This window comes from Benincasa hispida, chromosome 8, assembly GCF_027475165.1.
Source record: "Benincasa hispida cultivar pf3 chromosome 8, pf3_genome.v1.1, whole genome shotgun sequence".
Classification (NCBI taxonomy): domain Eukaryota; kingdom Viridiplantae; phylum Streptophyta; class Magnoliopsida; order Cucurbitales; family Cucurbitaceae; genus Benincasa; species Benincasa hispida.
The window spans coordinates 38,751,852-38,769,895 of NC_143485.1; the positions used below are offsets into that span (position 1 = coordinate 38,751,852).

The following is an 18,044-nucleotide window of genomic DNA, read 5'->3' on the forward strand; positions in this document are numbered from 1 at the left end:
CAATACTATTTTGGCCTTGCGTTTTTTGCTTTGGCTTATTTTGGTTTTTATACTTTTAAATGTTCATTTTGATTCTTATATTTTTAATTTTTTTTGTTTTTTTTTTATTCATGTACTTTTAAAATGTTCATTTTAGTCACTATACTTTTAATTTTGATTTTTATGCTATGAAAAAATGATCATTTTGATCTCAAGTTGAAAGTACCGTGACTAAAATAGTATTTAAACATATAAAACGTGGTTTTTGAAAGAAACAAATTTATCCAACCAAACTTCAAAATTTTCCTTCCAAAATATGTATATATCGTAACTCACATGATGCGAAAAATATAATAGGGGATGTTTGGTCAATCGACTTCATAAGTGGATGTTAAATAATTTCAATTCTACCAATTTCAACCGTATTCATTATTAACGTTGGCACATTTATCGAGTAATTTCATCATCTCCTCTTTCTCTTCCTCTTCTTCTAATGTAACTTAATTCTAGGCTAAACGATTTTACACCCCAAACACAAAAGTTCTAACTCTAACATATTAATTTCAGACTTTAAAACTTAATTCAGTGTCACAAATAGCCCCTAAGTGCATCTTAACGACACAAGATGACTTTTTCTTTAAAAGCATATTTTGAGTTTTTTTTTTCCATTGTGATTGCAAGGTAAGTCCATGTAGAGTTAGTAACATTTATTATTGACTACATATGTCACGTCTATAATTTATATTTAAAATTTTCTTTTTTTTTATTAAAAAAAAAACTATTTTATGTATTTCACTTTGAAAATGACAATTTTCAAATTTAATATGTTGCAAGTGTAAATTAAATGTTTCGAAATATATATATATATAAAATGTGAATTAAAGATAAAATTTTAAATACTTTCCTTTTAGGAAGAAAAAAAAGCAGATAATGCCAACTAGGGAGCAGTGCCCTGCCTCCAACCCCAAACCAAACTCAACCATCTTCTCAGTTAAAAACCCGACTTCCTTTTAAACCCAACGCTCAAACTCTACTTCTCACAACAATCTTGTCCCCAACAATGGCGACTCCAAATCTCCCCCCTCTCTTCGCCGTCGCCCTCTTCTTTTTCTCTCTCTTCCCCTTCACTCTCGGTCGCACTTCGCCGGAGCTTTCTCGCTCTTCCTCCTCCTCTGCTTCTCTCGATGTTTCAGCTTCTCTGCAACAAGCCAACCACGTCCTCAAATTCGACCCCAAGCCTTTCATGTCCTTCCAACAGCAGGTTCAGGTTGTTCCCTCCAACTCTTCCTTCTCCTTCTCTCTTCAGCTCCACCCTCGCGATGCTCTTCACAATGCCGGACATAAGGACTACAAGACCCTCGTCCTTTCCCGCCTTGTCCGCGACTCTTCTAGAGTTAAATCGCTCTACGATAGGCTTCAATTTGCTCTCAGTGAATTGAAGAGCTCGGATCTTCACCCGCTGAAAACCGAGATTCTGCCCGAGGATCTGAGTACTCCGATTGTCTCTGGCACCAGTCAAGGAAGCGGCGAGTATTTCTCCCGCGTCGGCGTCGGACAACCGGCTAAGCCATTCTATATGGTTCTTGACACTGGTAGCGATATCAATTGGCTTCAATGTCAGCCTTGTACGGACTGTTACCAGCAAACCGACTCCATTTTTGACCCGAGAACTTCCTCTACTTTTGCTTCACTTCCCTGTGAATCTCAGCAATGTCAAGCTCTAGAAACCTCTGGTTGTCGTGCTTCGAAGTGTCTTTACCAGGTCTCGTACGGCGATGGTTCATTCACCGTCGGCGAATTCGTAACGGAAACGCTGTCCTTCGGTAACTCCGGGACGATTAACAACGTCGCTCTCGGCTGCGGCCACGACAACGAAGGATTGTTCGTCGGATCCGCTGGATTACTCGGACTTGGTGGCGGATCATTATCCCTCACTTCTCAGATGAAAGCTTCGTCGTTCTCATACTGTCTTGTCGACCGTGACTCTAGTTCGTCTTCATTTCTCGAGTTCAATTCCGCTGCATCGAGTGACTCAGTAAATGCTCCATTACTCAAAAGTGGAAGAGTCGATACATTCTACTATATCGGACTCATCGGATTGAGCGTCGGTGGCCAGATACTGTCAATTCCTCCTAATCTCTTCCAAATGGACGATTCCGGCTACGGCGGCATCATCGTCGATTCAGGAACTGCGATAACTCGGCTGCAAACTCAGGCCTACAACACCCTTCGCGACGCCTTCGTCAGTCGCACACCGTACCTGAAGAAGACGAACGGCTTCGCATTATTCGACACATGTTACGATCTGTCGTCACAGTCTCGAGTGACCATTCCGACAGTGTCGTTTCAATTCGCCGGCGGGAAGTCTCTGCAGCTGCCGCCGAAGAACTACCTCATCCCGGTGGATTCCGCCGGAACATTCTGCTTCGCGTTCGCCCCAACGACGTCGTCTTTGTCCATCATAGGTAACGTCCAGCAGCAAGGGACACGTGTCCACTTTGATTTGGCAAACTCGGTCGTAGGGTTTTCACCCAATAAATGTTAAAGGGGGAAATATAAATTAGGTTTTTGTCCTTTTTTGTGTGGGAATTTACGAAATTAGGGTTGTGATGAATTATAATTTTAATTTAATTAGGGGAAATTAATTGGGTTGTTTAAGGAGGGGCCGGTGGATATGGATAAGTAAAATGGGGCCATTGAAATCAATTGGAGAAGGGTTTGGCATGTGCTCCTCATAAATCAATCATAATTGTACTCTCAAGATTCAGTTGAGTGGCATGTATAGTAAATAGAGTGCAAAATTGTGGGCAACTTTCAATTCCCTCCTTGTGCTACATACTCAATTGCCCTTTACACAATAGTGTGAATGGAGGGAAGCAAAGTACACACAAACGTACATATGCTAATTTAAGCATATTTACGTCAAGGTATCCATTATCATCTTATATATATAAATCTTTTGGTTTAAATACTAGTTTTAGTTCCTATATATTTAACTTTGATTTATTTTAGTTCTTGTACTTTCAGAATATTCATTTTAAGGGATCAAAAGGGTCATTTTTTTAAAGTTAAAGGACCAAATTGAACCAAAATTAAAAGTACAAGAATCAAAATGAATATTCTGAAAATATAGGGACCAAAATGAATCAAGAATATAAAGATTGAAATGAACATTTTAAAAGTACAAGGATCAAAATGAACAAATGACAAAAGTATAGGGACTGAAGTAGTATTTAAATTAAATCTTTGTTAGTTATTTGACTGGGTAGTATTGAAGATCATACATCGAAAAAATAGAGAAACATTACAATGGTTATAAGATACATGAGTTACTCCTTATCAATTGATCTTGAAATGGAATCATGTGTTAGTGCAATACAATATAAAAATTGAGATATGAATAAAAAAACATCATTTTAAAGAGATGTTGAGGTTCCAACATTGAAAACATGGAGAGGAATCTTATATTTATTTATAGGTTGTAACCTCTCTAGTTATATTTTGATGCTCATGTTCTTTATTCTAACAAAATAGTATCTATATATTATTCAAGATATATCATATATGTAACAAATTTCATGAACATTTTGACTGGCTAATGATTTGAATAAGTTATCGTACTTTGTGTGTGTGTGTTTTTAGGGTAAAGTTTTGATTATGGTTATATTTAATAATTGTTACTAATATTATCCATGCAGCATTGCATATTTAATAAAATTTTGTTGAGTAATTGTGGTAGCTCAAATAGGAGACATTCTTTCAATACTCCAAGAGTAGGTACCCCTCTATCATTTTTCTTTTATAAATAATTTTGTTATATATAGTTGAACCCTCATCAATATAATTAATGAAAGTAGTATCCATATTTTTGTAATATAATTGTTTTTGGTCATCAAATAGCTAGACAAACTTATTGACGTGTCATTTGTTTGTGTGTACTAAATAAAAACCTAGGAATTCCTTTTAAATTTAAAAATTAAATAGAAACACATCATAATAAAAGAACCAAGTTTGTAATGTAATTAATATACTAAAATAAAAGTATGAAAAAAATCTAGGTTGAAATATCATTTTGATCCTTGTACTTTTGCTTCATTTCCTTTTCATAATTGTAATTTCAATTGATAAATATTCTTTTGTGTTGAAATGCATTAAATTATTACCATAAAATTTCATGCAATAAAAACTCTAAATACGAATATATTTTCAAAAAAAATTAATGAGAATGCTAATAGAAATTATTTTTTTTAAAAGAAAAAATAACAATAAACTCACTACATCAACTATATTTAAGATTTTTTAAAAGTATAGACATTCAAATATAATAAAACTCAAAGTACATGTCCCAAAATCGGACCTCAGATATCACATAATAAGAGGCCATATTTACGAATATTTACGGATTTAAATTCGAGTTGAGTTGGGTTGTTGAGTTATAATTTATTTCTTTTTTCTTTTTAATTAAAAATATGTAAATTTATCTACAATACATATCTGATAACTAAAATATCAAATATCTATGATATTTATTACAAACTTTAAAAAAAGACATATATCATAATAATTTTTAAAAAAAATATATTAAATTTTCATAAATTAATCAATACAAAGTAATCAAATTTTAAACAAATAGATATATATATATATAATTCGGGTTGGGTTGGGTCAACTAAACTTTTTTAGCCAACTCACGACCAAATCCAATCCAACAAAAATAGAAAAAGTTTAACCTAATCCAATTCTTATATTTTGGGTTTGGTAGTTTCTTCTTTGAGTTGTCGAGTCATTTGAATATCCCTAATCATATTAGTTGAATTATACTTATCGGTAATTCAAAAGATCCTTTTAACTAAAATGACATGATATTTTAATGTATTGTGACATGTGAGTTACATTTTGGGATTTAAGGATGACGTAGAATTGAGGTGGCACTAGAAATATTTATGGATGTAAACAAAAGAAGAAATTTTACAAAAAAAAAAAAAAAAACATTTAGACTAAGAAGAACAAGAACCAAGGGGCTTGGGAGAATGGAAAATGTGGGATCCACTTTAGGGAGTGGAAGACAGCATAATAAATGAATAATGAAATGCTAAAATTTATGGATGTCTTTAAAAAAATGATACGCTGCAACAAGGACCACGATAATGTTTTTGTGGATCAATTAATGGCCACCGATTTTACATTGATGTGGGGCCACGTGGCGTGATTGTCGGTGAGGTCCAACCTACCAACTTTATTTTCAGCTGCCAATATCTCACGTTCAATGCTTGCTTTTATTTATTGACTTTCATTTTCTTCAATCTAAGGTTAAAAATGTAAATTCCTTTACTCTCATTAATCCCACTCACATTAGAATACAATTTTTTTTAACTTTATTTTGATGGAAAATTTTATATATATAAAGAAAAGGGTGATACAGAAGTTGAAAAGCTTCCAAGTTGACGCTAATTGAAATAGTGTCTCACTAGTAGAGATGGCAATAGGCGAGCCGGAGTTGGATGCACTCCTCGTCTCCTTTTTCGTGGGAATTTTTAATCTACGTTTTCGTCTTATTTTTCGTTTTGAATAGTAGAAATTGGGATTGAAAATCTCCGTTCATGGATTCGGATCCTTATTTTATTATTCTTATTATTTAAAAATTTTAATATTTGTATTAATATTGTAAATATTTCGAATAAAAGTTTAGCATTATTATTATTATTTTAAATAAAGGATTAAAAAAATATAACATACTTTTTGTTATAAATTTAAGTATATTAGAAAATTAGAAAATTAGAAGAAAAAAAATTAACATTAAGCTACTGTGTACGTGTGTGTGTCTCTCTCTCTCTATATAATTAAAATGTTTTATTATTTTTTCTACTTTATATATATATAAACAAACAATTAAAAAAATGGGAGTGGGGACGGGGACAGGGACGAGGTCGGTGATCAAGTAGGGATCCCCTCCATGTCTCCGATCGGGGACCCGATTTAAATCTCCAATTTAACCTCGTGTCCGATCAAATTGGAAATTTCCCGACCCAATCACACGGAGATTGAAACCCACAGAGAATTTTGTTATCCCTACTCACTGGGGGGAATTGGGATGAAATTGCATTCCAAAAAAAATGATGAAATGTTAATATGAACAAGAATCGTGCTTCATAATGAATTAGGGATCTTATAAAAACAATTTGAAAAAAATCCCCTCCAAAAAAAAAACCTCGTGTCCGATCAAATTGGAAATTTCCCGACCCAATCATTTAGATTGAAACCCACAGAGAATTCCCTAAAATGTATTCCAAAAAAAATGATTTTTATAATGAATTAGGGATCTATAAAAACAATTTTAAAAAAAAAAAAAAAAAACTCAAATTTAAGTTAAAATGTAATTTTGATTTTTATACTTCAAGTTTGATTTTATTTTAGTTCATCTCCTTTTAATAAATAATTAAAATTAGTCCATGTACTTTTACTTAGTCTTCAATTTAATCCTTTAAAATTAATTTTGTCAAAAATTGTTAAATAATAATAACTTTATGAAAAAAAAAATCATGTAAATATATTTTCACAATTTATAAAGTAGATGTATATAGACTAAATTTTTTTGAAAAAAAAATTAACTGGATGGATTAATGTCAAGATTTATTGAAAGTAAGAGAACTAAAATTCAACCAATATATGAATGAAAATGAAATAAAAATCAAATGTTTGAGACAAAAATGTTATTATAACATTAAAATTTAGTAATATATGAAGGAACTTTTAACTTTTTGGAACACATTTTGCACCTCACGCGTTTACATATAAAAACAAGTCCTAAAATAAGCATGTGGATGTCAACACTTCATTTTATTTTTTTATTTTTTAAAGAAAAACAATAAAAATAAATTAAAAAAAGAAAAGGAAAAAGAGAGAGGCTATAATAATACATTTATTCGACAAAATAATAATTGGAATAGAAATTCTATGAGAGACATCATGTGAGTGAGAAAACAAAATATTCTTTGCAAAACAAGAAATTAGATAATAATGGTAAATTAATAAATATAGATTGGGATGATTGATTAAATTAGAGAGCACATGGGAAATCTTATTATGAATAAGAATAAATACAAAATAAAATTACAAGTTGGGAGTTTGGAAAAGGACAACAACGGGGGCGGTGGTTCATGTGAATGTTTTAAAAGAAAAGGACATTCCTCCATTTTTTGAACCCGTGTGACTGTTTTTTATTTTTTATTTTTTGGAAAATTAACGCTAACTATTTGATTTTTTTTTTAAATTAAATCTATTTTATCTACCTTTCTTATAATAATCTACATCTTTTTTTTTAAGTATAATGGTTAAATTTATAACCAAATTATTTTGAAAGTTATTTTTTTTTTAGTTCTCAAATTTTAGCTTTATTTTTTTTTAAAACCATTGGTGAAAAGTAGATAACAAATGAAGAAATTTGAAGGTGGAAGTAATGTCCATAGACTTGATTTTTTTCAAAAACAAAAATAAAAAACAAAGGTCTCGATTGGTAACTATTTTGTTTTTTTGTTTTTATTTTGAAAATTAAGTCTGTATCATCCACATTTCTTATAATAATTTGCATATTTCTTAAGTATAATAGTTGAATTCTAAGCCAAAGTCCAAAAACAAAAATAACTGTTTGAAAGTTATTTTTTTTAGTTCTCAAAATTTGGCTTGATTTTTTAAACCATTGGTGAAAAGTAATAACAAAAAAAGAAATTTGGAGGTGGAAATAGTGTTATAAGCTTAATTTTCAAAAAAAAAAAACAAAAAAAAAAAAACAAAATAGTTATCAAATGTGGTCAAAATGGTTACCAAACGAGGTCAAAATTTTTATACTCATTTGGTTTTACATGTTTAGCTTTTTGGAAAATAAATACATACATACATACATACATACATACATATATATGATTTTCTACTACCTCTACTTATTGAATATAAAAGTATAGAAAGATTAAATGCAGGACGGTAGTATAAAAATTTTGATATTATCTTCATTTATGGTATGCTATAAGAATAAATTTAGGTTAAATTATGTAAATACTCTCGTACATTTTCAATTATATCATTAAACTTTTTTTTTTCACTTTAAATTTATATTTGTTCCTAAACAATCTTAGGTATACATTTCCATTAAAATAAAAAGGAAAATACAATGTGAGAAATACATGTGAAATTGGCGTAAGGTCTCAATTATGCCAATAAACTTTAAAAGTAAAATAAAACATGTCATATCTAAGTTTACAAGCACAATTAATTGAAACTTGCATTTTTTTTCTCATGTTACTCATTGATAGAAAAGTTCAAAATAGTTTATTCGGAAACAAATTTAAAGATTAAGAATAAAAATAAATATTTTTGGAAGTTCAAGAACAAAATTAAGGTGTATTCTATAAAACGTTAGATGATATTGTGTATTACTTCATGAAATAAAATAATAAATAACTTAATGATATGTTAGATTATGAATGAAAGTCGTGATTATCATTTTTTTAATAAAAAATCATTCAACAAATCGAATCAAAACAAAACAAAACGTCTTTAGTAAGGGAGGAATCCCCAAAGGAAAAGCAAGAGGAAAAAAAACCATAATGAAGAAGATGAAACTTTCCTAAGTTTATTTAATTTACTTTCTTCTCTAGATTTTGTTCGATCAATATTGTGTGAACTTGTAATTGAGTAAATGAAACTCCATAAATCAATCAGTTTAGATCTTCATTACGATTAACTTTGAAAATTATTCATGCATTAATTTTTAAATAAGTGTAGACTTTCTTTAGATGCCGTTTTACAAAATGATGATTAGAGTAAATGTATGGACAATTTTCAAAAAGAATTCTGATTAAGAATATAAATTGATTCATTTAAAAATATTTAAAATTTTAATTGATATAATTATAAGTTTTCACGTGAATTTTTTTCAAAGAAAAAATAATAGAATGCGTGAATTAATACACTTACAAAAGTTTAAATTAATACCATTAATATAAATTTTAGAGTGTAATTTGATGTTTTTTCTAATTCTTTTAATATAGTTGAATCTTACATCATTAGAAAATGATGACTAGCTGACATTTGACAAAAGTATACTAAAAGATTCACAAGAGGATAGAGAAGGAATTAGAGAAAAAAAGGTCAACATAAATAAGAGGGAAAGAAATTATGACTTAGAACAGATAAAAGAGAGTATGGTATTCTGACAATACTATAAATTTTCCAAAAAAAAAAAAAAAAAAGAAAGAAAGAAAGAAGGAAAAAAAATGAATTGATTTTTTTTTTTTTTTTTTTGAAAAAAAAGAATTATGAAAATTGAAAAAATATTTTACATGAAGGAATGAAGGTGAAGGCAGGCATACAAACTGAGCTCTGCACAAATGTCTAATCTTTGGTGCCATATATTCTCTGTTTTTGGTGAACATGATAGACTTATAAATCGAGCCGATCGATCGAATTGAAGTCGGTTGGTCGAAGAAGGAGAGGGATCGGTCAGTATCGATTTGAAAATTTTTCAAATCGACAAATTTCAAAAAATAAAATAAAATAAAACAATCAAACCGACCGCCCGACTTTCACTCCTCAACGATCGAGGTCGGTTTGAACATTTACTAAGTCAACCATAGTTAGTTCGATGGTAGTTTAGTTGAAAAATTGACTACGACTGACCGATGCTCACCCCAAACCACATCCCACTTCCGAGAAAATTTCTAGTATTACTAAAATATCACTCTCCTTTTATATTCTAAAAATTTTCTCGATATCAATATTAATATACCAAATTGCTTGGTAAACAATAAATAGAGGTAGTACAATCTCAAAATATACAATACATATATATTATCATGAAACTAAGGTTGGTTTGATTACTTAGTGGGTTAATTGGAGTATTTGTCAGAAATCACCCTAAAAGGTTTTCATCTTTCATAATTAGCACTTTTTGGCAATTCATAGTAATAGTTTTTCTCGGTTCTTCCTTTTTGAGATCAACCCTGAGATTCGAATAAAAATTTAACTTATTTTCATCACACATCTAAATTGTCGATTTTTTTTTTTTTTGTTTCTCAACAGAATTTCAGTCAAGATAAAAATAAACTGTATACAATCTTTCATAAATCTTAAGTAATCTTTTCCTAAATAGTTTCTCATTGTTTTAAGGAAGTGAAATTCTATATAAAAAAATAGGAACCCACTACACTTCTTCTTCCTTCTCTCTCATTCAACTGTGGATTGGTTCGCTTTCTCAATTTTTTCAAATAACTCTCTAACTCAGAAAATCCTTAATGACAATCGAAAGAGAGTCAAAATGTAACGAAGATGATAAGTTTTGATGGATAAAAGGTTTCACTTTTCGCCATTAATATTGGCAAATTGGGGCAATATCTTAAAAGGAAATTTGAGAAAATAGGAAGAAATTACCTCTAAAAAGATTAGATAAGATTTAGGTAAGATTACATACAATAATTTTGATCTTCATCTTGATTGAGATTTTATAGAGAAAACTAAAAAATCAATGACTTAGATGTGCAATAAAAAGAAGTGAAATTTTTATTTGAATCTCGGAGTTGATCTCTGTGGAGAAAAACTATTATAAAAATAGCAAAAAATAGAGCTAATGGCGAAAGATGAAATATTTTTAAGATTATTTGTTACAACTTTTGTGTTTAATTGACTATGGGAGAGGTTGAATCAAAGGATGAATTTTTGTTCTTCAAGGTTGCCTGCCTAATAATTCCCACCTAATCTAGTCTAGGGGTTTCTCCCTTAAAAAAAAATAATTAAAATAATATATATACCCCCTAAAGTTGAGTGAATTTCACACAATCCCTTTGGTCTATTATAATGTCAAATTTATTACCATCTGCCCCATTTGATTTTCATAAACTAATTTGATATTATTACAGCTGTCAGCTTCGGTCAATTTGGTTCATGAGCTCAAATATCTATTTGGATTTTTTTAAATAATTATAATGGTTACGATCATTTTTAGTGATAATAACTAAGTGTATAACAATATATTTAAAAAATTACAAAGGTCTATCGTTGATAGATTTTTACCAACGATATGGTCTATCACATTCTTATCTGTGTTATAGTCTATGATTATCTAAATTTTACTATATTTACAATTTTTTTATATTATGTTATATCTACTAATAATTTGGATTTGATTGTTATATGTAGTGCCATGGTTTCAAAAAGTCAAATTCCATTTTTTTCCATCTGAAAATGGCTTCAACACGGTTGTGGCTTAAAGTCAACATCAACCTACTCACACTTAAATTTCCCAAGATATATATAATTAACATTGTTTACCATTTGAACTCCAACTTGGTCAATTATCACTTGACTATATAGATCACGGTTTGTTTGAAATAGCTTATTAAAAAAACACTTTTCCAGAAAAATCAAAATAAACTTTAAAAAAAAAAAACTAAATTAATGTAATCTCAAACAATTTTTGGTGACTAAAAGTATTTTTTATATAAAAAATTAGTTTTAAAATTTGGATCAATTTTAAAACTATCATAAAAAAAACTTCAATTATTCAAAAACAACTAATAAAAATCTTTCAAATTTGTTGCATGAAAAAAAAAAACACAAAAACATTTGCTATTAATAGAATCTCTCAAATATAGTGTAACAAAAATTTGTTATTTCCAAAACTTTTTATTTTTTATTTTTACTTTTTTAAAAAAATATTGATGCAGGTTATAAAGACATTTTTATTGAAATTATTGTTTTTTTTTTTTTTTTAAAAAAAGAAAAGTTTGAACTAGAAGGTATTTCAGACACTGATTGATCAAGTTTGATTTTCTTCATGTGAATCTTAAATTCAAAATATACTTTTGGTTCTTAAAGTTTGAACTTAGTGTCTATTTGATCCTTAGGAGGCATTTAAATTAAGAGAAATGGGATGGGAATAAGTGTGAAAATTAGTAAGTGATGCTTGTCCGGTTGTTTAGTACAAGTTTTGAAACTTTGGCATGGGAATAAGCTTTTTTCATCCATCTTTTATACCCATGAATGATACACATCCAAAAGTGTGGGATTTCTTGATTCTCACTCTCTTTCATATTTTAATATATGAATTTATTCTTTTATTTTATATATTACTAAAATTAATTAATTTATTCTTCTTTTAAAAAAACTATAATTTAAATTAATTAATATATGAAAATAAAAGTTATAATTTGGAAAAACATATTAAAATTTAAATTATAATATTTGAATTTAACTAATCCAGACTATATATTAATTAATTATTTTTTGAAATATAAATTATTTTTTAAAAGAAAAGATTATATATATATATATATTTGTTATTATTTTTTTTAATAAACCATAAAAAATTAATGCATTAAAACTATTAATTCATGTATAATTATTAATAAATTATACATGTAGCTCATTAATTATTATTACGTTTAATATTTAATGAGATTATTTTTTACTAATTATAATTAGATTATAATTGATTAATTATAATCATCACAAAATGTTATATTTATTTTTTCAAACTAATTTTGATTGTTTCACTAATTAATATAATTATGTAATCATATAACTTTAATTATAAATTACTCATAAATACTTGTAATTAATAATTTAATTATTATTATTATTTGATAATTAAATAATTAACTTTGTTCAAAACTTTGAATTTATTGTCTATCAATTAATCTATTAAAATTTTATAAAGGTATCATGATTAATTTTATAAATTAAATACAATGATAATTTATTTTCATAAAAATTCTAGTAACATTCCCATGCATAATGAAATTCGGTCATCCTTAATTCCCAATAATCTTATTCCCAAACATCTTTAATTCTTGTACATCTATAAAACCTTAAACCAAACAGTCCTTTAAGATTTTAAAATCGACACTTTTAGTCCCTAGATTTTGAAAAACGATTTAAAATTATCCTTGAGTTAACTAACGTAGCATTGTGAGTTGAATTTTTGTTTTTGTTTTTGTTTTTTTTACTGATATAGCAATATATCAATTTTATTTCTCTTCCCTTTAGAAATTTATTTTGCTTTTTTTTTTTTTCCTTTTTGCTCTTCCTCTGTCTATATCTAAGTCTCACAGAAAAAATAAATAAATTATTACAACCATTGGACTATCAAACCCACGTGACAAGTAACAAAATCACTTGGGAAATAAATACTAGAAAATCACTTGGCAAATAAGCCCATCACCAACATTTAAAATTTTGTGGGATCCCACCTACGTGGAATCACTACGTATGAGGGAATTCCAAAGGGAAGGTATTTAGAAGAAACCTGAAAAACATAGGCAGACAAACATGAAGAAGAGAATGTGAATGAGATGAATCGTTAAAGTAGAGAGAGAACATGGGCCAGCCAACCGGGGAAATGCATATGGAAGAAGATGACAAGACGGGCAAAGAAAGAGCCTCCATTGGCGATTGCCAAGATGAGATAATTAAAGCAATAAAAGTTAGGTAGAGGTAGCTCCCTTTTATCAATTCCTGTCTTTCTCAACTTTTACCGGTTGGTTTGCCTGCATGGTGGGGGAGGTTTTTAGCTTTATTGGTCCCTTCAAAGATCACAACTTTATGTCTTAAGAGATTTCAATCCTAAAGGAAGGAGACAGAGAGAGAGGGAATTCAACAAGAAAGACAATGCGATTACCATTGATGGGGTTCAAAATCCTACACTGACTGTTTGTTGCTGCAATAAGCCTTCCACCCCAAGGAATTTGGTAGTTGAAACTGTAGCGAATGCCGCCCCATGCATAAAGCAGTTTGATACATACAGTAAACAATATGGAGTCCTTATAGAGTGTCTATAAAAAGGTTTAAATATTGAATGTTTTCAACCTATTTGTTCCAGAGGTTTGTTGGTGTTGACAAATGTTGCACTTTTGTTGAACCCCTCGAGCAAAAGAATCCGTATCGCATCTGTGCCAACTTGCAATGTAAAATTCAACTGAAAACAGATGATTCCACTTGGATAGTTAAAACTAAACTCAGTTCGATCATCAACAAGCTTCATTTAGTAGAAATATGATAGCATTTTACACACCTCTTCCCGTTCTTGTTTGTTGAAGGGGCGAAGAACAAAGTTCGCAGCATCCATTTTCCCGGGAGGGCGCCCTATGCCTAGAATGTTTTCACCCATTTAGCAGCCGATATTATATAAAAGCAGTGTGGAAGTGTTAACAGAGGCCTAAGGTACGTACCAATCCTTAATCGAGGGAAATCACGACTGCCTTTCAAGTGATCAATAATACTCCTCATCCTGCCACGGACAAATAAGCAATTATAATTTGTGCTTCTGATGTCTATTGCTCTTCTTAATGTTTATTCTATTTACAAACTTAATCATACAATCAAAACTCCTACTAGATCCTTGAACTGAGCTTTCTTTGATCAGGCGCACACATGGTAGCTTTTAATCTTTCTGCAACTTTCACATTTACTTATTCAGTCAACCTAATTAAATTCTATTTCTTCCTCTTAAAAGCTGCAAAAGTTCAAAAGTAAAAGTCTATCGTTAGATCTGAATAAAGTATGATTTTTTATAGGACAAATTTTTTCAGTCAAAACTTTTCAAGTAAAAAAATTTATTTAAAGAAAGTGTACTTTTCCTTGTGTGGACAAAATTGTCGAAAACATAGCCTTTCAACCAAAAGTCCATTAAAATGGAATATGCTTCTTTTTTTCCGGAATGGACAAACACATGCACTGCCTCTACTGCCTCACAGAATGAGAAATAAAAATAAAAGTCAGCATTGTTCAGATACAAAACATAGAATTAGATTGGCCAACACGCCCACAGAAAGTTATCATGCAGTGAATCAAACTTCCTCCACTCTCACAACATTCAACATTCTTCTAGAGCTCATTCTTTAATTAAATGAATGTAACTCGGTTAATATATACACAAAAAGACAGAAGGTATGAAGCATGACCCTGAAGAAATTATATGAAAACCCACCGCTGTACCTCCCTCCTAGTATTACGGATATTAAAAAATAAATGCCACAAAACTCAGGAGACTGAGACACCCAAAATGTAGATTAAAATGAATTACATTTTTGAGAGAGAGAGAGAGAGAATTACCCATTATGTCCTCCATGGCCACCCTTTGGCAGCATCCGCAATTTGGCAAAAGGTAAATCCAAGTCGTCGAAAATCTGTTGTATGGATCGCAATTCATGGCTTAGATGTGGTAGGGGGAAAATGAATCACACAGATCATCCCACAGCCCAACCTCCTCTCTTGTCCTCCCCAAAAGTAGATATATCACTCGTCAAGAATACTGATAGTCTTACATGGGGAATAAAATATTTACCACAAGTACTTGCTTCAATGGAATTTTATAGTAGGAAACAATAGCACCAACCTGCAACCAAAGGTTAAATTGCATAACAAATCAATCATTTAGACCGAAGGACAAAATTAATAATTAAAATGGATGGAGATCCTTGAGACAGCTTACTTACAGACTCACCACTTGCATTCATGAAAGTTTGTGGCTTGGCTAGCATTACAGGAACATCCCCGATGAAACCTGAAATACAAGTACATCGAAAAAATGTCTTCACTATTTTAATAATCTACAGCTGGGAGATAATCATATCCCCAATACTTTTTTCCTGGACAATAACTCGTTTTGGGGGAAAAGAAACATTTTTCTAGACATTTCAATTGCATTACAAAAAATTTTTGGTAAAAAAAACTCCAACTAGTGCATTATGCTTTATCTTTTTTTAACAAGAAACAATCTTTTAACGGATAGATGCAAAAGGAAGATATAGGTTTGAGGATAGAAACCCCCAAATGGAGAGAAGAAACAAAACGCCCAAAGAAAAAAGAAGATGACAAAAAATCCAGGAGCCCGAAAAGAAACCAACTATCCAAAGGGACGAAAGGACACCCAGCCAACTGCTAAAGCTGCATCAAAATGAACACAAAAGATTGAAAGTACAAAGACAACAACAAAGATATAAACTTCTAGCCTTCTTGAAAAGCAAAGCACCGAGGACTCTAAGAGATCTTCTATCAAACAAAAGCTGAAAGGAAAGCTTTAATGGGAAACACCACAAACCACGGAGCCTTCAAGAAAAAAACAGCAAAGCCAGCTGGATCTTAGTGAAACATGTTCATCAAGGATCGAGAATGCAACAATAGAATTAGAATTTCAATGGGAGTCTGAATACAGACAATCTAATTGTAATTTGATCAAATTATAGGTCATGATCAAACCATCTCGTCCCAAAGATAAGGACAAAGAATTTTACACATCTTCAAAGAGGAAAGGATGGAGTCAGTAATCTACCAGCAAATCAATTTAAGTCTAGCAAATTGACTTGCTGGTAGATGTAATTCTCTAAGTTGTAACCAAATACTCTAGTTTCATCAACTGTCAAGAATTGTTACATACTGCACACCTTTCCCGATCAGAGCTTTGAAGGAAACACTACTCATGGATATCCCTTCAGCTTCAGCTACAGTGTCCACCATCTCAAAACCTACCTGGAAATTTAGTCATAGCATTAGCCACTGCTAGTGTTTCAATTCGTCTTCATAAAGGACATCCAGATAACATTCATAATCAACATTAAACCCTAATTTTCCCCAGATAATCGTAAGTTCATGCTCCGGAACTTCCCTAAAGGGTTTCTCACACTTAATAAATCAAACAGAAAATAAGGCATAATCTCCTATCGGTCGACATAGTTATGAACGAGACAGAGGCTAAGTTCTGGAAAAGCAATTAGGCCCAAAGCAAAAATGAACAAGACATAAATGATAAAGTTGAATTCATATAGCAGAGATAGGACCATACGGACATTATGGCGCGTACGATCGTACTTCTTCCCGGGATTCCCGAGGCCCACAATGAGCCATGGCTTCGGCGGCGGCGCGGGCTTTTTGTCATCTACAGGCAGCTGATCTGTGGTCGGAGACGAGGAAGTAGACATCGACGCCGTAATGGAAGAAGAAGTCATTGACGAAAAGATATGTGAAGTTCCAGAATTAAGGAAGGATAGAGAAGGGAAAGAAATGAGGGTTTTGGAGGTTCGGAAGCAATGGAGGCAAATAGGAAGGCGGAGGGCGGTGACTGAAGATATAGAAGAACCAACATTCATATTTGGTATGGTGTTTCTTCAATGAATTGGAGAGATTCAAAATGGGGAAGAATTGGGAAAGGATTGGAGTGAAAGAGACGACAATGGCGGGAGGAGGAGGAGAAGGCAAGAAAGGATAACGAACTTGAAACGCGGAGCGCGAGGGGCCGGCGAGCGAGTGGGCAGGCTACGATTCACAGTTGGCGGGAGAAAAGTAAAATTGGATTTAACCTAATTTTATTCTCTTAAATACAAGTATGACAAAGTTTGAAATGCCAATGTTAATGTAGACTCATCTAGATGAAATGAATTTGAACGGAGTGGAGGGAGCATACTGTTCAGATGGAAAGCTTGGTGAGTAAGATATTTTGGAGTCCCCCAAGGCGAAATAATTGGAAAATGAACCAGACTATTTTCAAAACGCTTTTGGAGGTCCGGGCTTATTGATAGGTGACTCTCTTAGATTTTTGATGTGTCAATTTTAAGCGTGTCTCACGTGAGTGGCCTATTCGGATGTTGGAAGCTCAAGCAATTGTTGAAGGCCTCAGAAGTCTCCTATCCCTCAATCGTGATCTTCCTCCTTCCATCTTGGTTGAATCCGAGGCAAAAGAGGTTGTGGACCAAATCAACCAATTTATTGTTGATCTCACTAGAGTGAGGTCCATAGATGAAATCAAAGAGCTAGCACTCCCTTTGAGTTCATCCATGCTCTCTTTTTCATTCTGCCACAAGGATGAGAATCATGGACCTCATTGTATTGCCCATGTCGCAGCTGGTTTTGAAAACTTTTTTTAGGAAAATGTTTCTTCCAATTTGGAGATGTTGGTGTTTTTTGGAATTCTTTTTATCCAATTTATTGAATGTTGTAAATGGAGAATTATTGTTACCGGTATTTGCCGACACTTAATTTTTAATGAAGTTCTCTTTTCATAAAAGAAAAAATGTCAACTTCAT

At 31.3% G+C, this 18,044-nt stretch overlaps 2 protein-coding genes across 10 annotated transcripts; one reads left to right on the top strand and one right to left on the bottom strand.

Annotated features, from left to right (window-relative positions):
- Positions 1–95: 95 nt before the first annotated feature.
- Positions 96–2,953, top strand: LOC120082799 (protein ASPARTIC PROTEASE IN GUARD CELL 1-like). Its single transcript, XM_039038118.2, has one exon. It carries the CDS (start codon positions 1,040–1,042, stop codon positions 2,522–2,524), a length of 1,485 nt encoding a protein of 494 aa, XP_038894046.1. The 5' UTR covers positions 96–1,039; the 3' UTR covers positions 2,525–2,953.
- A 10,120-nt stretch (positions 2,954–13,073) lies between these two features.
- On the bottom strand, positions 13,074–17,364 carry LOC120082673 (Peptidyl-tRNA hydrolase family protein). 9 transcript variants are annotated; one of them, XR_005483246.2, is made up of 10 exons: positions 16,812–17,349; positions 16,410–16,494; positions 15,462–15,529; positions 15,311–15,361; positions 15,079–15,152; positions 14,196–14,254; positions 14,039–14,115; positions 13,834–13,914; positions 13,646–13,725; positions 13,074–13,514 (listed from the first exon to the last, which is right to left on the bottom strand). XR_005483246.2 is itself a non-coding variant. In XM_090316237.1 (10 exons), the coding sequence occupies exons 1-9, from the start codon at positions 16,898–16,900 to the stop codon at positions 13,658–13,660; spliced, it is 684 nt and encodes a 227-aa protein (XP_090172363.1). In that variant the 5' UTR covers positions 16,901–17,364; the 3' UTR covers positions 13,074–13,514; positions 13,646–13,657. The 9 variants fall into 9 exon arrangements, 7 of the variants coding, with proteins under 7 accessions (XP_090172363.1, XP_038893865.1, XP_038893866.1 ...); XM_090316237.1 differs by having other exon boundaries at positions 13,834–13,942; positions 16,808–17,364; XM_039037937.2 differs by having other exon boundaries at positions 13,834–13,942.
- Positions 17,365–18,044: the final 680 nt, after the last annotated feature.